Source organism: Capra hircus, chromosome 4 (assembly GCF_001704415.2).
Source record: "Capra hircus breed San Clemente chromosome 4, ASM170441v1, whole genome shotgun sequence".
Classification (NCBI taxonomy): domain Eukaryota; kingdom Metazoa; phylum Chordata; class Mammalia; order Artiodactyla; family Bovidae; genus Capra; species Capra hircus.
In genome coordinates this window covers 22318129-22343142 of record NC_030811.1, presented here as the reverse complement: position 1 = coordinate 22343142, position 25014 = coordinate 22318129, and the positions used below count along the sequence as shown (strand labels likewise).

Genomic DNA, 25014 nt, shown 5'->3' with positions numbered 1-25014 from the left:
TCTCAAAGGACATCTGGGCTGATCTCAGTGTTTGGTTACTGCAAATACAGCTTTTATGAGCATTCATGTGTAGGCTTTTGGACATGTACAGTTCCAGCCTGCCTGCTTTTTGCTGGATACCTGTTGTTCTGGGGTTCTGTTGTTCTCAAATGCTGCCCATCACTCCCTCCTCCTTCCTCCTGCACAGATTCCAGTGCCATAAAAGTCTTGTGGCTTTGTGGCTTTTCATCTGGTTTTGTTATCCACATTTTCCATGGACTTCTGTTCTCGAGTTTTTCTGTTTTTCTGTGAGTGTTCAGAGAGATTGAAAACTTATGCTGTGCTGCCCCTGTGCTTCATAGAATCTACACCTCAGCCATATTGTTTTCAAAATATTGTATTTTAGTCTGTATTTCTAGAATTTGTGTCATGAGTGAAACCCACACACTTCAGCTCTGCCTGTTGAAAGAGATTTTATGTAAATTAGCCCAAATTGGTCTTTTAGACCGGGAAGCCATGCCTAGATTCATATACCAGCTCTTACTTACTAGCTGTTACTTTGAACATGTTAATTAACCTCTATGTACTTCAGTTTCTTCGTGTGTGAAGTGGGGAGAATGAATTCATTAGCTTCCTGCAATATCTAAATGAGGTAATGCGGGTAAGATGCCTACAATAGTGCTTGGCACATAGTAATTGCTTATGTAAATGTAAGTGATTATTATTTTCTTTGCACACATGTGTTCTTTTTTATAGTAAATTTGCCATTTTATCTTTATTATTATTATTATTTTGGCTGCCCTGGGTCTCCGTTGTGGCACGCAGGCACTCTCTAGTTTAAGCAGTTGAGCTCTAGAGCCTGAGGGCTCAGTATTTGTGGCATGTAGGCCTCTCGAGTTGTGTGCAGCCTTACCTGCCCCATCGTACATGGGATCTTAGTTCCCTGATAGGGACTGAACCCACATCCTCTGTGTTGGAAGGAGGATTCTGAACCATTGGACCACTAGGGAAGTCCCCACATCAGTGTTCTAAATCAATAGATAAGAACTGGAGCCTATGATACAGAGTGAAGTAAGTCAGGAAGAGGAAGACGAATACTGTAAATTGATGCATACATATGGAATTTAGAAAGATGGTAACGATGATCCTACATTGAGGGGAGCAAAGGAGACACAGAAGAGACTTTTGGACTTAGTGGGAGAAGGCGAGGGTGGGATGATTTGAGAGAATAGCATTGAAACATGTATATTACCATATGTAGAAAAGATGACCAGTGCAAGTTCGATGCATGAAGCAGGGCACCCAAAGCCCTGGGACAACCCAGATGGATAGGGTGTAAAGGGAGGTGGGAGGAGAAGTTCAGAATGGGGGAACACATGCATACCCCATGGCTGATTCATGTTGCTGTATGGCAAAAACCATCACAATATTGTATAGTTAGTATCCTCCAATTAAAATAAAGTAATTATTAAAAAAAAGATATGAAAAAGTTTACCTCTGAGAGGGCAAGTCTTATTTCTTTCATTTTGAATTTCTTGGGGGAAAACTCCATCAACCAGAAATGAATATCTCTCCTACCATGTTTTTCCTTCTAAAAATGGTGTTAAAGTAAATTCTTTGCTATTTTGTAATCAACTTGCTTCTGGAAAGTAGGACCATCCTTCCATACCGTGTCTGCGTATATCAAGTGCCAGATAGCCGGATTCACCATGACTGCGACGTGGGCAGCTTTCCACGCCGGATGCATTAACGCCCGTGCCTGCTCTGCCCTTTATTGCAGCACCCTGCCTAGTCTGGATGCCCCGTACCCCATGCTGGTATTGGCCGGTCCTCAAGCATGTGGTAAACGAGAACTCGCTCACCGCCTCTGCAGACAGTTCAGCACTTACTTCAGATACGGGTGAGTTTATTGGCTGCTAAGGCTGTAAAATGTCGGCTGTTACTCACAATGGCTATTAATTTTAAGCAAGTTAAAAAACATGCATAGAAGGCTATGAGCTGCTTTGCTGATTATTACATTGTGATATACACTGTATTTATTAATTTTTTTTTTTTACTTTAACCCTCCAAATGTTTTGATGCAGTCAGCCACAGCCAAAATCCTGCTCCAAGATTTGGAACTACACGTGGTTTTAATTAAGCCTCGTGGTATTGGGGTATGGCCTCATGTTGCCATGTGGTGTGACACGCGGATCACAACGTTGTGTTTGGGGGCTTAGGGGTGGGTCTGCACTCCAGTCACAGCCTCTCCTCATCGCTGTCGGAGTGCACGCTGCCAGCATGCTTTATTTCCGCTCAGGTCTTCCTCTTTGGAAGCATATTTCAGAAGGAAGAAACGAGAAATGAGAGCCAAAGAGTTCCTTTTCCTCACCCTCAGGTTAGCATTCAGTACCCTTTCAGTTTTCTGGGGCAAATATCTCGCTATGTGATTCCCAGATGACTCAGTTAAGATAGCCAGATATAGCCAAAACACAAGAACCTTCCGGGGAAATCATCAGCTGGACTTAGAGACTTTTTAAAGGCTTCCATGTCTCAGTTTTAGAGTTATCGCTGTGGCCTTTTCAACTGGTTTCCTCTTTCCTTTTTCACATATAGCAAAGACCTTACTTTTAGATTAGTGATGTTTCTCAGTGAGCTGAGAATGTGACTGCAAAGATGCTTAAGATGGCAAGAAAAAGACATGTAAATTATGTTCTAATGCTGTTACAGACAAGTTCCTTCCCTTAAGCTACACGTGTTCAAACAATGTAAACACTATGTTAAACAGGTTCATTTATTTAGAGATCTAAAATTATATCCATCATTTGAACAACTCCAGGAAACAAATACTATAGAAGAATTTACTCATTAATCTATTCTAAACACCCTGAAGCAACAAAAAGTAAATTAAAACTTAATATCAGAATTGAAAAGTACAGAGTGTCTTTATGCTTATACAGAGGTATGGAACCTGCTTCGAAAGATAAGTGGAGCATAGTGAATGGATGATCAAATTAGGGCAGAAAAGATATCTCCTGACTATGGTGCTAATGTGTAAACCTGGAACCTTTTAGCGAAGTAACTTGCATGAACCAAGGCTTTCCTGCTTAAAAGTCCTGTCACATGTCTGACACCAGTTCTGTTGTCAATGATTCAGAGCCCATCCTTCGTGTTTGTTTGTGGTTTACTCTCTGAGGCATGTAGGGCCAGATGTGTTCTTGGAGATGTCTGTTGAGTCATCATCAAGGTTCTTATCCAGTTGGCCTTGACATTCTCACTAGATAGCCCCCACCTCAACCCCACCAATGTTCATTTTCATTAAATCCTGCTTTTCCACTGTTACAAATGTCTGTCCATCATGCTTTTGATGATGTACTTAATGCCTGGTTCCCCTGCTCGACTGTAAGCCCAGTGAGGGTGGGGACCAATGCCAGCTTTGTTCATGACTAAGTTCCCAGTGTTCAGCAGATGGCCAGGCACTTCTAACTGCATGAGAAATATTTATTAAATGAATTACTAAGTGATTGTCTGAATGGATGGATGAGTTAATTAATGGTATTACATGCAAAATTCAGTGGGAAATTACTGTGCTAAGAAGCATAGGTGTTTGCTTTTTTCCAACCTCCACTGATGGGTACATGGAGAGATGAAGAGATTCATTCATTTGTCCATCCATTCTTTCTATAAAGATTTATTGAGTTCTTCCCATGTTTTGGGCCCTGAGGATGCAGTGGGAACAATATTGATGAGGCCCTTGCTTTAATGTCTGTAATGTATTTGGAAATAAATGGAGAGACTCTGAAGGTGGGGAACTCAGACCTCAAATAGTTAGCATCATATGCAATTTGTCTGGAGGCACAAGATGACAAAGCAAAAATCCTAAAATTAGCTTCCTGCTCCTCTAACGGTACTGTTGCCACTGCTCTTTTTCTCCTCTGGATAGGATTAGTGGCGAGTAGAAAGATACCTGAGTGGAAAGACCTGCAGCCACCCTCCCTCCTCCCTCATGGGCTCAAAAGCCTTGTCTGACCATACATTGGCATCTTCATGGAGGCAGAGGTCAGGGCTTGTAAATAGGAGGGTCATTCTAAGAATTTCACCAAGTCATGGATCAAAGAACATGTCATGCGTGCTTGCTAAGTCGCTTCAGTTGTGTCCGACTCTTTGCAACCCTTTGGCCTGTAGCCCTCCAGGCTCCTCTGTCCATGGGATTCTCCAGGCAAGAGTACCAGAGTGGGTTGCCATGCCCACCTCCAGGGGATCTTCTCGATCCAGGGATAGAGATCCAGGGATCCAGGGATCCAGGGATCCGCATCTCTTACGTCTCCTGCACTGGCAGGCGAGTTGTTTTACTATGAGCGCCACCTGGGGAGCCCAAAGAGATATCACTGGACCATAAAGAATATTAGGAAACCACTAATTTCATGCAATAAGAAAGTCAGATAGTACTATGATGATATGCGGCAACTTTCTAATTAAAACAAATGATAAAACCAAAGCACATCCTCAGGGGCAAGCCATTGCTCTTGTTTAGATTTTCTTTTATTTTAGTCTTCAGCCAACATAAATTTTATTGATTTTTAATTAAATGGGAAAAAAAGGCTTGAATATAGTCTCACTGTGAAACATGTAAACATTTACAAGAGCGTTTTCTTTAGCGCTTGCTTGGATCTTTTCTTTCCCTCCTAGTTAGCTCATTTTCTCCTGGCATTTTGTCTTCCTTTTTAAATTGCATTTACCCAAGACCATGACATTCAATGAAATATTCACATACTGAGTTGCATATCCAGATGTATAAATATTAAAAATGTATCTCAGTGGTATAACAAATATTGGCATGGCTGAGAGATTGTTCTCTTGCCTCAGAATCTGATTTTACTATTTGTTCTTGGTTTTAGGAATAGGCTGGATGTTCTTTCTTTACCAGTATTAGTTATAAGTGACCTAGAGATGGGGCTTCCCAGGCGGCTCACTGATAAAGAATCTGCCTGCCGATGCAGGAGATGCGGGTTCAGTCCCTGAGTCAGAACGATCCCTTGGAGAAGGGCATGGCAACCCACTCTGGTATTCTTGCCTGGAAAATCCCATAGACAGAGAAGCCTGGCAAGCTACAGTCCACAGAGTCACAAAGAGTCAGATATGGCTGAGCAACTGAGTATGCATCCATGGCCTAGAGGTAGGCCATGCCTTCTGAGTCTCTCCATTTATTTCCAGTCTTACTATTACTGCACAGATCAACAGCTTCCTGGAAGAATGCTGGATAATGAAAGAAACATAAAACAATACCAGCACGCCTGTTCATCTTCCAGATTTAAGGCCTTGAAAGTGATCTGAACAGGCATGAAAGCAAAACTTTATTCTTCTTAGAGAAATCTTTATTTTTATAACCTTTTCCATAATAATACAGTAAGTCAGAGACTCATAGCTCTTGAGCTATATGAGATGATATGAGCTATAGCTCCCCAGTGCCGTCTAATCTAATGCCCCTTTATACTGATGTGGCAGACCAGTACAATGGTTTGTTTATGCTTTCAGTCAGTGTTTCTTAAGCACTATCTATGTGCCTTGTTCCAGCGATAAAACTGTGAAACAAGCAGACCTGGGTCTTGTCCTCCTGGCAGCTTACAACCTATATGAGATTCAGTTAAGTAAAGCCGTCTAACAAGATAGTTTGATGGGTGCTATGATGAGGGAAGTGAAGAACCTCTGTGACAGAAGAAATCGGGGGTAAATGGGATGTGAGATTTGAGCAGGGAATGCAGTCCAGGCAGAAAGAACAACAGGCACATTGGATTAACTGAGAGTGTTATACACTGTAGCCTGCCTAAGTGTGAAGCATGGAGGGAGATGGCAGAAGATGGGACCAGAGGAGAAGTCAGGGGTCTGGCCATAAAGGATCTCTAAGCAGAGGAGTGTCAGGGTCACAGCTGCATTTTAGGAAGTGGCCCCTGTGGGCAGTTTGGGAAAGGGTTTGGGGAGGGAAGGCTGGAAACTAGGAGACTGGGGAGGATATAGTGACAGGTGCTGGTGGCACAAACTAGAAAGTGGTATGTAGTTACTGGAAAGTGGACTGAGTAGTGGATTCCTGGAATTTGATCATCAGACACATATGCTGGAATCTTCTGTGTTCCTGATCTCTTAAATTGTATCCAGCGACTTACTGATACACATTTGCGTTGGGCATTGGGACCAATTCGGCATGCCTACCAAGCACCCTCGGAATACCTGGACATTTGTGAACACCCAGTCCCCTTGCTCACAATATGGCATTCTATAAATGCGCTTGAATTTGGATGCACTCACAGCCAAAATGCGCTCTGCCTAAATATTTGCAGTAGCAAGTTCATTATTTCTTAAGGCAGTCTGGTCCAGAATTGAGATTCTAAATCTGCACACTTCTGAGTCACACTGAAAAAAATTCTACTCCCTCAGCCATCTCCTAGCTCTTCTTAGACACCTTTGCTTCTTATCTTACATCTTCCCGGATGTAGTGACATTTCATTATTTGGCCTGGCTTTCCAGATTCCTTTCTGTCCTGATCATCTCCCCCAGCCCATGGACTTGGTTTGTTAGGATCCTAGATGACAGCTGGCCAGTGAATTGGCCTTTAAGAATGTGTAACTCACCCTTAGACTTTGAGCACCAGTGTTGTAGTCTGAGGTTAATTGCTAACTCAGCTCTTTTGTCTGTTAAATGAAACTAACAGGGAGTATGGCTCCCATCACAAACCAGGTTTTAACTAATTTACCATGATTTAACTAGTAAGTTAGTTAGTAAAAATAAACTCATAGAAATGTAAATTACAATTGAAATTATGTTTAGACTGGGGAGAGGAAAGATAATAAAGGTGATGGCCCAAGCAAATTTCGTTATCTGGTATCGTGTTTATCTAAGTTTAATGAACATTGCTTTCACTATGAAGTATTTCCTTTTTAAGATATTCATGTTTGGACAGCATGCTACAGAACAAACATTTCTCTGTGTGAAAACTGGATGACAGATTCAAAAACCCGTCGGTCATCTCAGGTCCTTCTTAATAGAAAGTTCCACAGTGGATGCCGGTTCTGTCATCTGCATTCTCCATGTCAGTGAAGCCATCCCTTTATTTACCTGCCCAGAAGCTTCAGATTGCTTCTTTGCTTTGTCTTTCTTTTAGCAATTCTGAGAAAATCCCTGCCACTCAATTCCTTTGTTGGAAAATGCAAATTCAGTACAGTGTGTAAAGGCTGCACTAAGGGTGCGCAGGACCCAAAGCGAAGACACTGAGTTATCTGTCCTGACTGTCAAGGACACCAACCAACGGAGGGTCTCAGGTCCCTGCCAAATGCTGGGAAGAGATGTCGGTGCAAGCAAACAGCGCAACAAAGGTCATGGTGTTTGGCCTGTCTTCTCTTAGAATGTGTGCACATTCTTGAGTGTGCAATTTAAGTGTGATCTTAAAACCTTTACATTTATACTATTGTTAGTTCTTGGCTATAAGGCAGGGGAACAATAGTATGAATTATAACAGCTGGTTTGTTTTTTACTTTGAAATGGAGAAAATTTTGAGGTTGTGACTTTACGCTCTTAGTTCAGTTCAGTAGCTCAGTCATGTCCGACTCTTTGTGACCCCATGAACTGCAGCACACCAGGCCTCCCTGTCCATCACCAACTCCCGGAGTTTACCCAAATTCATGTCCATTGAATCGGTGACAGCATCCAACCATCTCATCCTCTGTCGTCTCCTTCTCCTCCTGCCCTCAATCTTTCCCAGCATCAGGGTCTTTTCAAATGAGTCAGCTCTTCGCATGATATGGCTAAAGTATTAGAGTTTCAGCTTCAGCATCAGTCCTTCCAATGAACACCCAGGACTGATCTCCTTTAGGATGGACTGGTTGGATCTCCTCGCAGTCCAAGGGACTCTCAAGAGTCTTCTCCAACACCACAGTTCAAAAGCATCAATTTTTCAGCACTCAGCTTTCTTTATAGTCCAACTCTCACATCCATACATGACCACAGGAAAAACCATAGCCTTGACTAGACAGACTTTTGTTGGCAAAGTAATATCTCTGCTTTTGAATATGCTATCTAGGTTGGTCATAACTTTCCTTCCAAGAAGTAAGTGTCTTTTAATTTCATGGCTGCAGTCACCATGTGCAGTGATTTTGGAGCCCAGAAAAATAAAGTCAGCTACTGTGTCCACTGTTTCCCCATCTGTTTGCCATGAAGTGATGGGACCAGATGCCATGATCTTCGTTTTCTGAATGTTGAGTTTTAAAGCAACTTTTTCACTCTCCTCTTTCACTTTCATCAAGAGGCTCTTTAGTTCTTCACTTTCTGCCATAAGGGTGGTGTCATCTGCATATCTGAGGTTATTGATGTTTCTCCTGGCAATCTTGATTCCAGCTTGTGCTTCTTCCAGCCCAGCGTTTCTCATGATGTACTCTGCATAGAAGTTAAATAAGCAGGGTGACAATATACAGCCTTGATGTACTCCTTTTCCTATTTGGAACCAGTGTGTTGTTCCATTGTCCAGTTCTAACTGTTGCTTCCTGACCTGCATATAGGTTTCTCAAGAGGCAGGTCAGGGGGTCTGGTATTCCCATCTCTTTCAGATTTTTCCACAGTTTATTGTGATCCACACAGTCAAAGGCTTTGGCATATTCAAGAAAGCAGAAATAGATGTTTTTCTGGAACTCTCTTGCTTTTTCCATGATCCATCGGATGTTGGCAATTTGATCTCTGGTTCCTCTGCCTTTTCTAAAACCAGCTTGAACATCAGGGAGTTCACGGTTCACGTATTGCTGAAGTCTGGCTTGCAGAATTTTGAGCATTACTTTACTAGCATGTGAGATGAGTGCAATAGTGCAGTAGTTTGAGCATTCTTTGGCATTTCCTTACTTTGGGATTGAAATGAAAACTGACCTTTTCTAGTCCTGTGGCCACTGCTGAGTTTTCCAAATTTTCTGACATATTGAGTGCAGCGCTTTCACAGCACCATCTTTTAGGATTTGAAATAGCTCAACTGGAATTCCATCACCGCCACTAGCTTTGTTTGCAGTGATGCTCCTTAAGGCCCACTTGACTTCACATTCCATCATGATTATCTGGGTCATGAAGATCTTTTCTGTACAGTTCTTCTGTGTATTCTTGCCTCTTAGTGTGATCCTAAAAGGACTTGACTTCGGTGTCATCCTGTGGTTGTTACTGAGTCATGTTACTTCACTGCTGTGTCTCAATTTCATCATCTGTAAAATGAGAACAGTAGTAATGAGGTAATAACAGTGGTAATGGTAATGGCAATAATACCTACCTCATATCTTTTTGTGAGGAGTCAATGAAATAGCATGTCATTTGTCTAGCTATTTGCATCTCCTGTTTTAAAGCCATAGGATAATCTAAAAATCAGTTTGCATTCCCAGAACTTAGCATTGGGAAGTCAGCATGTCTGAAATCAAAACAGTCCTGAGCTAGTTGGGAGTCACAGTTTAGTTCCGGGACCAGTATTGGCCTGCTTTGTGGCCTTGGACTGGTCTTTATTTATTTATTTTTTCTGGTGGTGGGGACATGCCACCTGTCATGTGGGATCTTAGTTACCCAACCAGGGATCAAGCCTGAGCCCTGTGCAGTGAAAATTCCCAAGTCTTAACCAATGAACCACCAGGGAAGTCCCTGGGCAAGTCATTTTTATAGTCATCTTAAAATGGAGCTTATCACAGCTACTGTCCACTTCACATGTTTGATTAATTCATTCATGTTACAGATATTTGGTAAATGCCTACTATGGGCCAGGCACTGTGAACGCAGTGGCAGATAAGATGAACGAGATAAAGTGCTCCCTGTTTACAATAGCTAGGACATGGAAACAGCCTAGGTGTCCTTCAGCAGATGGATAAAGAAGTTGTGGTACATATACACAATAGAATATTACTCAGCCATAGAAAGGAATGCATTTGAGTAGTTCTAGTGAGGTGGATGAACCTAGAGCCTGTTAGACAAAATGAGGTACGTCAGAAAGAGAAAAACAAATATCGTATATTGATGCATGTATGTGGAATCTAGAAAAATGGTAAGGATGAACCTCTTTGCAGGGCAGGAATAGAGATGCAGACATGGAAAACAGACCTGTGGATACAGTGGGGGGGCGGAGAGGCTGGGATGAACTGAGAGAACAGCGTTGAACACATACATTACCATATGTAAAGCAGCTAGCTAGTGGGAATTTGCTGTATGACACAGAGAGCTCAAACCCAGTGCCCTCTGACTACCTAGAGGGGTGGGATGGGGAGAGGTAGGAGGGAGGCTCAAGAAGGAGGGGCATATGTATACTTATGGGTGATTCACATTGTGGTATGGCAGAAAATTTTTAAAATTAATTTTAAAAGTTTTTAGGAACATAACGTGCTCTCTGTATGATTCATACATCCTCCTGGGGAAAAAAGAGAAAAGAGAAGGAGTAACAGAGTAATTGGGGTGTGGTGAGCTGGGTTGCATGCATGTGTGTGCTCAGTCGTGTCTGACTCTTTGAGACTCATGGACTCTAGCCCGCCAGTCTCCTCTCTGTTCATGAAATTCTCCAGGCAAGAATACTAGAGCGGGTTGCCATTTTCCATTTTCTTCAGGGGATCCTCCCAACCCCGAGATCAAACCTGGGTCTCCTGCATTGTAGGTGGATTCTTTACCATCTGAGCCATCAGGGAAGCTGTGGGGATGCTATTTCAGACAGCGGGCAGAAAAGCCCTCTCTGGTTGAGCTGAGAATTCCATACAGTGTTGGAATCATGGATTCTCTCCAGAAATTCATATAGATTGATGAGTGTGGCAGGAATGAGGAACAAGCTGGTCTCCACCCTCCAGCAATGGAGGAGATGGGGTCTTGAACAAGGGGGCGGGGGAGGAGTTGGCGGCAGGCATTGAGACTACAGGAGGATAAAGAAGAGGTGCATAACCCAGCCACAGAGGGTCCAGAAAGGCCTTTTGAGACTGACACTTAAACTGAGTCCTGAAGACAAGTGGGCTAACCAGATAGAGGAATGGGGTAGGGAGCGTTCCAGAAAATAGCCATAGACCAGGGAGAGTATGAAAACATTTGGGTGAAGAGTGTATGGGTGATAAATATTGTTTTATTTCTTAAAGTTTGATGATGTGATATCAGAGGTCATGACTCAGAAGGTGATAAAGAACAGTAAGTGAAAACTTAGTGTTGATAATCCAACACTAAATTTTGGGGGGGCTCTAAAATCACTGCACATGGTGACTGCAGCCATGAAATTGAAAGACGCTTACTCCTTGGAAGGAAAGTTATGACCAACCTAGACAGCATATTAAAAAGCAGAGACATTACTTTGCCAACAAAGATCTGTCTAGTCAAGGCTATGGTTTTTCCAGGAGTCATGTGTGGATGTGAGAGTTGGACTATAAAGAAAGCTAAGTGCTGAAGAATTGATGCTTTTAAACTGTGGTGTTGGAGAAGACTCTTGAGAGTCCCTTGGACTGCAAGGAGATCCAACCAGTCCATCCTAAAGGAGATCAGTCCTGGGTGTTCATTGGAAGGACTGATGTTGAAGCTGAAACTCCAACACTTTGGCCATCTGATGCGAAGAACTGACTCATCTGAAAAGACCCTGATGCTGGGAAAGATTGAGGCTAGGAGGAGAAGGGGAAAACAGAGGATGAGATGGTTGGATGTTATTACCAACTCAATGGACATGAGTTTGAGTGAGCTCCGGGAGCTGGTGATGGACAGGGAGGCCTGGCGTGCTGCAGTCCATGGGGTCGCAAAGAGTCAGATACAACTGAGTGACCCATCTGAACTGAGTCCAGAATTTGTATAATCTCTATCCAGCATGGCTTCCCTGGTGGCTCAGATGGTAAGGCGTCCGCCTGCAATGCGGGAGGCCCGGGTTCAGATCCCTGGGTGGGGAAGGTCTCCTAGAGAAGGCAATGGCAATCCACTCCAGCACTCTTGCCTGGAAAATCCCATGGACGGAGGAGCCTGATAGGCTACAGTCCATGGGGTTGCAGAGTCGGACACGACTGAGTGACTCCACTCACTTCACTATACAGTATAGCAAGTGGATGTGTCTAACACTGCCAAACATCAGGGTTTTCAAGGCTATGTTACTTTATGATTTGTGGATCCATTTTAATTTTTTAAAACATACTTTATGCCAAACCTTTTCCATTTTGAATTTCAAAGTAATAGAAAGAGACAGGAGTTATCTACTTTCTGTTTTCAGGGCCTGTCACACAACCAGACCGCCTTACTTTGGAGAAGGAGATCGGGTTGATTATCATTTTATCTCTCAAGAAGTTTTTGATGAAATGCAAAACATGGTAAGAATGCTCTTTATGTGTAATGCACAAGAAATACATGGTCTCTGGTAGAAGTATTAGAAAAGCATGATAAAAAAGAGAACAATTACATGGATGTGTTCTCATTGAGTTGTGTTTTTAATACCTTTGATATATCATCATTCACACATTGCTTTATGATCTTGGAGAAAATGCTGTAAATTTCCAGTGAAACCGAATAAAGAGATGTTTTAAGAAAATGGAAGAAAGAGCACCGTGAAAAATTCTTGAGATCTGTGTTTGTCAGGTGCTGCTATTTATGATCAGATTTTACTCAAGATAATTGACTCCCACAGAACTGATGTTACGCAGCTAACTTATGAATTGAGCACTTCCAGGGAGTTGGCATGTTCTGTCCACAGACCACTCCCTCTGTTTGCTGTCTTTGGTGCTTTCTAATTGTTGTGACCCTACACACCACTACAGCCAGTTGGTCTGCCCTGGACGCATACACAGCCTTAACCTTCCCCTGAAACATCACTGTGTGAGAAGTCCTCAGTCCCAGAGAGCCGGCAGGCAGGTCACTAACACAGTTGGAAGCCCTCGACATTAGATCAGAGAAGATTCTTCATTCCTTTGAGATCTGTGGCTTTCCTGGGTGAGGGTCACTACCCTGCTCTGGTCCCTTTCATAGAAGCTCTGGGCAGTTTTATTCAATTTAAGGCTTTACCCCCTGAAACCCTGATCATCTAGTCATCGGTAGTAATTCACAACAACCTTGTCTCTGAGTTCATTTCCTTAAAAATAATTTATTTGTTCTTTCTTGGCCCTTTGCATCAAAGGGAATCCTCACAACCGTAGTGTGTTTTATCTGTCAAAGGTATATTGCTAATGTCAATACATTATCCATCCATGATTTCAGTTAAAGAGTATCTCATATCTTCATCACTACTGATAAATCTGTAAGCCTTTTTATTCTCTTTTCAGGCATGGGCCTTAATTTTGTTTATCTTATCATCACTTCTTTCTATCACTAAATTAATCCTACACCGATTTTTTTTTTTTCCACCCCTGAAGCCTAGTGAAGGGCAGGATTAAGGACTAACCTCTGTTTCTGCTTTTGAAAGATTACCATCCAACCAGTGATGCTCTTACTGGCAGAGGCTCCCTCCTTTCTGCCCCCTGCTCCTTCATCTGTCCTTTCTCTGCCCCATCCTCAGATAACAGACCTGAGCTTACACCTCAGTGCAGGCAATTGTGGAGCATGGAAGCATAGACTCTGCAGTTACTCTGAGTTTAATTGTGAACGACCAGCTTTATACATGGTACATATTTTCTCTTGCATTCACAGAGAAGCCAAGTGAGAAAGCCCTGTGGTCCCTCGGCCATTTTCTCTCTAATCTTTTCAGAAGAACATCGTGGAAATTCTTTATGATTTTCTCTCCTAGGGCTATATTTTAGAAGTTCGGTTTAATGTACCAAGGGTACGCTGAGACTTTCTATTTCTAAAAGCCATAATAGAAATCTGAGGAGTTATCTTGATTAGTAAGAAGCATTCTCTTAGGACTCTTTGGGTTGAAAGACAACGAGTTCCCCGCACTGCTGTTAATTTCTCATGGTGGAGTCTGGGGCATTTTTCTCTTGATTTAGTTCCACTGATCTCAGTGCCCCGCGGGCTCCCCTGATGTTTCAGACCTTACCTTGTCTGTAATCAAGTAAGTCCAGCAGTCCCTAGTCTAAGGGATCACCATACGTCTGTGCTGTATTTAGTCTTCCAGTTTTACTCTCACTATGAAAGTTCTTGTGTACGGGAAAAGCGCTCACTTTTACTGCCTGGGCTAACATGCATGACTTCACTGTGATATCATCATCTTTAACTTGAATTTTGTAGTTAAGATCTTCTCTTTAAAGGGAGCTTGAGGCTGTTTCGTGAAGAGAGACAAACCTAGAGAGGAGAAACTCACGACACCTTGTCAGCTGCACCAGTCACACCCACACACTCAGCCTCTGCACACAGAACCCCTCTACGGAACACTCCCCAGCCAGCCTGTCCCCTTCCAAGTCACAGTCCCCCTTAACAGACAGCCCTGGCACACCCCACCCCTGCACACCTGCTGTGGACAGTCACGCTTCCCCACTCTGATGGGTACATGTAGACGAGCACACACTTCAATATACATTCCACACCCCCCAAAACACAGATCATCTCTCCGTGTGCCCACAGACACGTGAACCCTTCTTAAGGCCATACACACAGTCACTCACCTGCAGAGCCTCTTTTTCCCTGGTGGAAATAAGACCACAGATCTGGAGGTGTCTGAGATAAGATTATTGCTATGCATGAAGAAATCCACAGGCCGGAAGCCATGCCAGGAGTATACCTCTCCAGAAGCTAGGGGACCACTCATCTCAGCTGTTAACAGATCAGTTGAACAAGGCTTGTTTTATGTACACAAGTACAATGCAAGATTTCTCCCAACCCTACCTTCTTCCAAAACATGTTTTTTGCATCCACTTGTGTGCCCTTGTACACACAAGTAAGCAAACTCATAGGATACATCTGGAAAGTGATTCAAATACATGCTATAAAAAAACAGGATGAGTCACAGTAAACAAGATAAAATAAGTCATGCCTGACAAGAGATTCAGGTATCTGTTTATCTGTGTATATAGATAGATAGATAGATAGATATTAAAAGGAAAGGAGTCATTGTGTTTGTTGCAAAGAACACAGAATGACACTGAGCGGGCAAAGTATTAAGGATATTTATTGTTGAGTCTTTAACTTGTAGAATATATAACATAAATTCCATTTGACTATGGGGGGGGTATGGATTTTTCTCATTGCCCACACCAGACACATGCCCCAGAGACCCATCCTACATGAGGGACACCCTATGTTTCATGGCCTTCCAACACCACCCCCCGACAGGTAGCTCTCCCCCAAACCCCACGGATCTCCAGAACCTCCAGGCCAGGAGGCACAGGGTAGCATCAGAGACCCCCAGACTGCTACTGTTTGTAACGATGGTGCTGGCTGTTGCTGGGCTTCGGTGGGTGGGGCTCAGCCTTAGGTGTTTTCACTTCATTATTTATTTCAAAATCATGTATCAAAAGAGTCCTAGCGGCCAAGGATGTTCGCATTTTCCTTCCTTCTGTTGTCATCAGCCTCCACCTTGTGGTTTAGTAAATATCATATCATCAAAGAAAAGTCAAGACAATTTTGAGAAATGTTTCTAGTTCTTTTTTCTTTCTTTCTTTTTTACACATGACTACAGTTTCAGGAGGAGCTTCCAGAATATAACAAGAAGGCAGTATTTACACCTCAAATGTCTAGAGGGCACACAACAATGCTGCTGAATACATTTGGGGCAGTTCCAGTAAAAAGCTGTGTTTATGAGGAAAAGCAAGAGGGGTCTGTTTTTTATAGCTTATCTCAGAATGCAAAGGTTTGAGGATGTGGCTGTAATTCACAGCCTTCAGGCTTATCTGGGAGTGCAAGGCCTTTGGGAATGAAAGGTTTTGGGGGAGAGCTGGTGCGCTAGGAGAGCCAAAATGGCTGAGGCACAAAGTGAACTATTAGTTTTGCTTTCTCCTTAATGAAGGTTTATAGCACACATTTGGCAGGAAGTGGGTCAGTAGGCAAAATGATCTGTCTACCATAAGCTTCATTGCCTTCACTCTGCTCTAACATTTGGTCAGCAGATTATCTCCAAAAGCCTTTTCTTTTTTTCGCCAGCCAGGAATTCTGAATGAATTTCTCCATCACAGTTTGATATTAAGTTTCTTAAACCCATTGTCATCCTTATATAATCGCTAATATTTTTAAGTTTTATGGAGTCATATAGAAAGAAGACATCAAGTCATTTAATTTATATTAAATTCCATGATGGCAGCTGTTATTGGAAAGTCTTTTTACTTCTTCCCTCACAGGGGAAATTCATTCTAACCTATAATTACGGTAATCACAAGTACGGATTAAGTAGGGACACCATAGAAGGTATCGCAAGAGATGGTTTAGCAAGCTGTGTTCATATGGAAATAGAAGTAAGTACTTGCCATTCAATCAATTTCTTTTCAGTGTGTAAAACTGTGTATGTATTTGGGACTGGGGAGGAGGCTATGGTGTGCAGGAAGCACACTTCTAGGCCTGAAAGGAGTGCATACAAAAGGTGAGATTTGGGGGACATCCCTGGTGGTCCAGTGTTTGAGACTCCATGCTCCCACTGCAGGAGGCTCGGATCCGATCCCTGCTCAGGGAGCTAAAATTCTGCCTGCCACATAGCGAGGCCAAAAAGTTAAAAAGTAATAATAATATAAAATTTTAAAATCCTAATTAGCTTAACTTCACTTCACTTCAGTCGCTCAGTCGTGTCCGACTCTTTGCAACCCCATGAATCTCAGCATGCCAGGCATCCCTGTCCATCACCAACTCCCGGAGTTTACCCAAACTCACGTCCATCGAGTCCGTGATGCCATCCAGCCATCTCATCCTCTGTCATCCCCTTCTCCTGCCCTCAATCTTTCCCAGCATCAGGCTCTTTTCAAATGAGTCAGCTCTCCACATCAGGTGGCCAAAGTATTGGAGCTGCAGCTTCAAAATCATTCCTACCAATGAACACCCAGAACTGATCTCCTTTAGGATGGACTGGTTGGATCTCCTCGCAGTCCAAGGGACTCTCAAGAGTCTTCTCCAACACCACAGTTCAAAAGCATCAATTCTTCGGTGCTCAGCTTTATTTACAGTCCAACTCTCACATCCATACATGACTACTGGAAAAACCATAGCCTTGACTAGATGGACTTTGATGGACAAACTAATGTCTCTTGCTTTTCAATATGCTGTCTAGGTTGGTCATAACTTTCCTTCCAAGGAGTCAGCATCTTTTAATTTCATGGCTGCAGTCACCATCTGCAGTGATTTTGGAGCCCAGAAAAATAAAGTCAGCTACTGTGTCCACTGTTTCCCCATCTGTTTGCCATGAAGTGATGGGACCAGATGCCATGATCTTCGTTTTCTGAATGTTGAGTTTTAAACCAACTTTTTCACTCTCCTCTTTCACTTTCATCAAGAGGCTCTTTAGTTCTTCTTCACTTTCTGCCATAAGGGTGGTGTCATCTGCATATCTGAGGTTATTGATATTTCTCCTGGCAATCTTGATTCCAGCTTGTGCTTCTTCCAGCCCAGCATTTCTCATGATGTACTCTGCATATAAGTTAAATAAGCAGGGTGACAATATACAGCCTTGACGTACTCCTTTTCCTCTTTGGAACCAGTCTGTTGTTCCATGTCCAGTTCTAACTGTTGCTTCCTGACCTGCATACAGGTTTCTCAAGAGGCAGGTCAGGTGGTCTGGTATTCCCATCTCTTTCAGAATTTTCCACAGTTTATTGTAATCCACACAGTCAAAGGCTTTGGCATAGTCAATAAAGCAGAAATAGATGTTTTTCTGGAACTCTCTTGCTTCTTCAATGATCCAGCAGGTGTATGCATTTGTTTTAAAAACTTATGTAGTTATATTAAATATTTGAGATCTTCAAATACAGTTGATTTTTTTTTTCAGTTACCTTCTCTGAACAGTGTAACATTTTTTTTTTGTCAGAAAGAAAAAAAGTGATTAAAGGATCCCATTACACCAAACACACAGAAAACAAAATCTAGTGTCAGATTTTCTGTTACTGTTGATTACCTCTCCCTTAAACCTTTTCCTCTCTGACTTGGAAGAGCAGGAGACTGTGATCCCTTTTTGGTCTTTTGTGTTGGTCTAGTCCCCACAAGGGCTTCCCTGGTGGCTCAGACAATAAAGGAATCCACCTGCAATGCAGGAGGCCTGGGTTTAATCCCTGGGTCTGGAAGATCCCCTGGAGAAGGAAATGACAACCTGGTCCCATGTTCCTGGAGAAGCCCCTGGACAGAGGAGCCTGGTGGGCTACCATCCAGGAGATAAGTGTTGCCTCGCTTCAGTGAAAGTGCTCAAGTTTCTTCCAGCTAATTAATTTTCTGAACTTTAAAGCCCTGCAGTTCTTATCTTCCTGCAATTGATTGGTTGGTCATCCTTAAGGTTTACTTTGTTTCTATGCTAATTAGCCAGAGCAACAACAACTAAGACCTTTCCCAGAAAATGTCTTCCTTGAACAAGGCAGACACAAAAAGCATGCATCTTTGAGTGCAGACACTCCCCAGCTCCAGTGTCCACTTTTTTCCAGTTCAGTGGTTCTGAGTTCTGGCTCCTGCTTTACTTTTTTCCTTCCTGAGAGCTTCCTCCTACTCATTTCCAGGAGGTTGAGTCTATAAACCAGGCTTTATTCCTGGTTCTTCCCACCCAGCTAAATCCTTTTTCCAAACTCTCCTTGTCGTTGGCTCTTTTAGGCATTTTTTTTTTTTTTAAGAGTCTCTATTTCTTCCCCTTGAATTTTTAAAAACAAAGATTTTGAACACCGAGTTAAACTGCTGATGGTTGGATTGACATGGAAGGAACTTCAGAGTCCATTTGAAAGAACTTCCGTTTCACAGAGGAGTTGGCACAGAGTCACAGAAGCCAGCAAGCTGCAATCCTGACCCAGGCCCCTGGTTCCTCAGAGCACTGCTGCCGGCCACTGCTAACCTGCTTTGCGTGGGCTCCTGGTTATCAGGGCATCAGGAGCCTGGCCTTCCCATGCTCTGGGTACAGGCTGTGAGATGTAATAGGAACCAGCCAACCACCAGGCTGCTGGTTTAGGAACAGGAAGGGACCAAGCTGATGACAGAGGGGAAACAGAGGACCCGTTCTCTCTGGTAAGATCTCTGTCTCCTGCCACTGCAAGGATGCCTTTTGAAAAGTAGAATTGAAATTGCTTTTCAGCTATAAATATGCAGTATTCTGGGAGCATACCTATTTGTCTCTAGCAATTTTCTTTTTTAACAATCATGTTCCTTAGAACAGTTGAAGGATAACCAAGTAGGATGAATTCTTATTTTTCTAATGATAACATAATATTTGATACACAAAGAGAAGTAATCCAATCCTGAGGTATTTGTAGGAAAATAATAGCTAATTATACAGAGTAAACAAATTCTTCAGTACAACACTACTGATTAAACCTATGTTGTCACATATTTCCTAAATGATTTCTAAATTGTCTCTTTCTAATTTATTATCTTTTCTTTAAATACATAGGGTGTAAGAAGTTTAAAACATTCCTATTTTGAGCCTCGATATATCCTGGTGGTACCCATGGACAAGCAAAAATATGAAGGCTACTTGAGGAGAAAAGGATTATTCAGTCGTGTAGAGATTGAATTTGCTGTCTCCAGAGTGGACCTTTATATTAAAATTAATCAGAAATATCCAGGGTACTTTGATGCAGTAATCAACGCAGGTCAGTAACTTTCAGCAAAGTTTTATTTTTGAAGTATAAGATCACTGGGGAAAAACCTGCTCCAAAGTATGTTCTTACTGTTGACTGAAGGCAGTTTCTCATGGTTGTGAGAGGCTCCTGTCTGAGGCTCCTGACTGCTGGCTGGCTGGCTGCCAAGGGTGACCCTCAGTTTTTAGAGACTGATCTCAGGCCCTGTGCATGTGGGCCCCTCCACATTCAGGGCAGCAACAGCCTATTAAGTTCCTCCTCATGCTTCGAGTGTCCTGTCTGTCTCCAAACAGAAAACCTCCTTTTATGGGGAATCATATGATTAGATTAGGCCCACCTGGGTAATCTCCCTTTTGATTAGCCCAAACTCATAAATAACCCTAATTATTTATTAGAATAATAAATTATTTATTAGGATATTTTACTAGGATATTTATTATTAGGATAGTAAATGATTTATTAGGATCTTGATAAATAACCCTAATTATGTTTGCAAAAGTCCCTTATGCCATAAAACCTAATATAACCACAGGAGTCATAGCTCATCAGACTCACAGGTTCTGGCCCACACTCAAGGTATGTGTGTGTGATTAAGCAAGGGTGAAGTGTCACTGGGTCTTAGAATTCTGCCTACCACGATATTCATGCAATTAGATCTAGCTAAATGATTATTGCCACAGATTGGCTCTGTTTTGATATATGTCTGTTGCTAAAGTGAATTCTCTCCTCTGCTTCAGATGATCTGGATGTTGCCTACCAAAAGCTCAGTAAGCTCATTAGAGAATACCTTGGATTTTCTGAGGTGACTGCCATGAGTTTGGCTCCAACCACAGGTACGGTCCTGTCCCTTTTGTGCCAGAACTTAGTTTGCATTGAAAGGAAAACAAATCTATGGGCTGTTATTTGAGGACTCATCAACCAGGCTAATGCTAGTTCTTTTTTTTTTTTTTAAAGAAACAAATTTATCTGTATATTTGGCTGTGCCAGATCTTATGTGTGGCACGTGGGATCTTTAGTTGTGGCATGCAAACTCTTGGTTGTCACACGTGGGATCCGGTTCGCCGACCAGTGATCAAGCCTGGGCCCCCTGCCTTGGGAGCACAGAGTCTTAGACACTGGACCACCAGGGAAGTCCTCTAAAGCTGGTTCTTACTCTTTAATCCCTGTCCTTCTTCTGGTGTTACTGTCCCCACAAACAAATTGTGTGAAACAGCCCCTCTGGATGTGTCCCTCTGTTTGTCAAGGTGACCATAATGGATCTCAGAGGACTGTCCTTCACGGATGTGCTGGGCAGTTCCTTGCAGGCTGGTACTAGTTAGATGTGGGTCAGTCCCATGGCTCAGAACTCAGCCTTCTGGAAGCTTGGCTCCTTAGGGGCTGGGGTGGTGTTCTGCCTGACAGCATTGTTCAATCCAAGAGATTCTTTCCCTCTTTGTTTGCGCTGCTCTAGTCCTCAAAATGCGGCCCTTCGGAGTATAATGGAAGAGGATGTGAGAGTGGTCCTGGTCCAACTGCCCCCCGGGACAGGCTGCTTAGCTGTTCTGAACTTCAGTTTGCCCTCTTGTTAGATGGAGTTAATCCTCCCCACCTGCCTCATGAATCATGCGCAGCAAATAAAATGGGATATGTGGGTGCCTCTCCTTGGAATCTAGAAATTCTAAAGCCCTAACTTAGAATTTCAGTACATGAGTATTTTGAGATGTCTTTAACAGTTTTCCCCCAAGTCCACCTCACACCTATTAGGATGGCTACCATGAAAAAAAAAAAAAACACACAAAATAGAAAGTTTGCTGGCAAGGATGTGGAGAAATTAGAAATGTAAAATGGTGGAGCTGCTACAGAAAACAGTATGGTGGTTCCTCAGAAAAATTAAAATTAGAAACACCATCTGATCCAGTGATTCCACTGCTGGGTATATACCCGAAATAACTGAAAGCAGGGTCTTGCACAGATGTCTGTGCATGTTCACAGCCACATTATTCACAATAGCCAAAAAGTGGAGGTGACCCAAGCATTCATTGGTGGATGAATGCATAAACAATATACAGTTTGTACATGCAACAGAATATGATTCAGCCTAAAAAGGAAGGAAATTCTGACACTTGCTTCAGCATGGATAAACCTTGAGGACCTTCTGTTAAGTTAAATAAGCCAGCCACAAAAACACATATACTGCATGATTCCAATTATATGAGGTACCCAGGCTAGACAAACCATAGAGACAGAAAGAAGGAGAGTGGTTGCCAGGGGCTGGAAGAGAGAGAGGAATGGAGTGTTGTTTAACGGTGTCAGAGTTTCAGTTTCGCAAGATGGAAAGAGTTCTGGGGATCGGCTGGAGAATGGTGTGAGTGTGCTTAATGCTATTGGACCACCCGTTTAAAAATGGTGAAGATGGCAAATTTTAGGTTACATGTATTTTACTATCAGCATCATCATCATCAAAGAATGCCCTCATGAAAGAAGTTCTTCGATGGACTGACCTGCATTCGCGCTTATGAATGCTCAGGCGGTCTGTCGTGTGGTTTGGCCTTTGTGACCCTGCCCAGTAGGATCTTGCTGGCTGGGTTGCATGCTGGCCAGCCAGCAGCAGGTCAGGTCACGGTTTTTGCCAAAGTTCAAACTAACTGTGTTGTTTTGCAACTCTACACGCTTTCTCGAGGGGAGGTGCCCTTGGAATCCTGGAATGAGATTGGTTTGAAAATGGTGGCACCCAACATATAATGACCAGCGTTTTCCTCCCAGGTGTGTCTCACAGGAGATGAGTGGTAGAAAATACCAGAAGAAAGTGCACGCTGAGAAAATGGGCACCCCTGGAGGAGGAAAGGTTTCACTCAGTCTGTGGAGGGGCACATCCAATGAGGGGTGGGCAGTGTCCACCCTGCCTGGCCGCCGCCTCTGCGTCAGGCTCTGTTCTTTAGAAAGCTTTGCCTGTCCAATTGTACAGTGTTATCTCATGAGGCCTCCATGGAAGCTCCACGTACGTTTCTCTTGAGGAAATATGGCTCCCTTTGCTTTAAATCTTTGCTAGCCATCCCAGCAACCTCTGATGTTTAATTTGGTCCCCTGCGTGGACGTGTCCCTATGGGGCTGTCCCCTAGGTGAGAGCACCCTGCCCCATCCCTGCACCAGGCCCATCTCCCATTGTAAATTAATAAGTTGGTGTTTCTGGCTTTTAAATCAGCCCCTCATGGGTTGGGAGAACCATGAGTCAGTCCCCTGAGCCTGAGCAGTTCCGAGCAACTGAGACATAGCAGCACCAAGGGCACCTCTGAACTGTGACTGCCGAGCAGGACTTAGCACCCCAGGCGATGGGATGTGGCCACCCCCGCCAACCCCCACCCCCACCCCCGCCAACACAGCTCATCTTCTCTGCAGCCGTCAGGAACACTGACTGTTGATTGCAGTGTGCCATTTGGCAAATTAATAGACCAGATAATGTGTGCGTAAGGAAATAGACTTCTGTTTTAAACGGTTTTATGAAACTTCATTTATTTGGACTAATTAGGTTAGACCTGTCTGATTTAATGAAAAGTATGACTTATGGAATTTGTAAAAGTGTTCTTACTCTCAGATACATTTAATACCTGAAACTGGGCCATCCAGTTATTGACTAATAGAGTCCCAGCTTTTAATATTAGATGGGAGGGTTTGTACTCACTATATCAAATCATTGGCCTTGATAGAACCCAGTTTTTCTGACAGGCTTACTATTTGGAAACTGATATATTTTCTTTAAAAGCCAAACACTCTATTTGATTTATGCAGTTCATCTGTGGAAGAAGGTACTTTTTTCAGCTGATGGTTTAAGGGTAAATTTGCACATAAAGTGATTTTGTGGAGGCCAGATATTATTCAAGTATTTAAAAATTCTAATTAACATAGTCCTCATTAAGAAGCTTATACATTGTCTCTAGTGGCCAGAGAGTAGAGCCAGCGGCCCCTCTGAGTCTCCGGGTGGTGAGGTACGCGCCAGGGAGCGTGGAGCAGATGGTAACAGGTTCCCGGCGGGAGAGCAAGGCCTAGCCATAATCACCTTAAGGTGACCCTTGTGACTCCCTGAGAAAGGTCCAGAGCCCCAGAAGGGTCACTGCCACAGGCTCAGCTGGCTCACAATTCTCGGCCTCCCTTCTGAGCTGGGTCAGTCTGAGTTAAAGTTCTGTGGTTTAGCTATGTCTATATAAAGACTTTCATTACTTTCATGCATGTAAATGGGATCCTGAAAAGCAAAACTCCATAATTTTAGTGTGGTGGGATCACGTTCATGTATAATTGAGCTGTCAAAGGTAAGAAATTGAAATTAAAAATATTTAAGATTCTATGATGCCAGTTTTGCCTTAGCAATTAAAAAATTGGACTGGAAAGAGGAAATCTCAGTTTTGCATTCAAACTTTCACCAATAATCATTCATTTGATTAGAACTCCCATTTCTAAGAAGCGAAAAAAAAAAAAACCGATATATAATATTCTGGAACATGTTAAAATGTGTTCTTCCAGAGCTGAGGTTTTCCACAATGGGCCTAAACTGTCCATCTATACGGTCAGCTTCACTGCAGACAAAAATCTGATTGCCAATGGTGTTTTCATAGAAGCAGTGATCCTGTGTCAATGCAGACAGAAAACGATTGCCACACATTTGGATTGCTAATACATAGCTGTATCTTTAGGAATTTCATGTTGCTAATTTGTACTTGAGAATGCGATTTTAAATTCTACACTTAATGATGAGAGTGGGATGAAGTGAAGAAAGTAAGTCCACTGTTTATCAGTTCTGAGTGTAGCAGCCCATTAGCCTGGACCCACAAGTGCAAACCTTCACTGGAGGAGAGACTAATTAAATTTTCATTTAATACATGTAAATATAAAATAATAACTTTGGGCACAGAGTAATTGTAAACCCTCAAGTTTTTTAGTTGTTTCGTCTCTCCATCGTGTCCAACTCTTCCCGACCTCATAGACTGCAGCACACCAGCCTTCCCTGTCCTTTGCTATTCCTAGAGTTTGCTCAAACACATGTCCATTGAGTCGATGATGCCATCCTATATCAATTAAGGTACAGAATTGCCTTCCTCCCCCCAACAACAGTGCAGGTAATATTCATTTCTAAACCAAGATGGTTAAAAAAAAACCCTGAGTAAACAATACAATGTCTATAAAATAAAGGAAAACTCACTATATTCACAACCCAGTATATGTGATGTCTTTTCTCTCCATTTGTCTCTTTACAAGTGATTTCTGGAATTGTCAGTACTTCCAGTAAAGCTTTTAAAAAGCTGATCCAACCACCACCCTGAGTTCTCACTACAGAGGTCATAAAACAACATTTTATTTGAAAATCATTCAGAATTCTGACTAATGATAGAGAAAAATGATGGCAATGATGAGTCTAGCAAGGGGAAAACTGAGCAATTTACTAGTCCATAAAGTGGTGCCTTTATCT

The 25014-nt window shown here is 42.7% G+C and overlaps 1 protein-coding gene across 1 annotated transcript in view; it reads left to right on the top strand.

Moving 5' to 3' along the window:
- The window catches only part of LRGUK (leucine rich repeats and guanylate kinase domain containing), a 103109-nt gene that overhangs the window by 46840 nt on the left and 31255 nt on the right, over positions 1 to 25014 (top strand). Inside the window, exons 11-15 of the mRNA XM_005679484.1 lie at positions 1760 to 1879; positions 12176 to 12272; positions 16164 to 16277; positions 19388 to 19589; positions 20315 to 20410. Of these exons, the coding sequence (XP_005679541.1) occupies positions 1760 to 1879; positions 12176 to 12272; positions 16164 to 16277; positions 19388 to 19589; positions 20315 to 20410 (629 nt within the window). The remainder of the gene's footprint in view (positions 1 to 1759; positions 1880 to 12175; positions 12273 to 16163; positions 16278 to 19387; positions 19590 to 20314; positions 20411 to 25014) is intronic.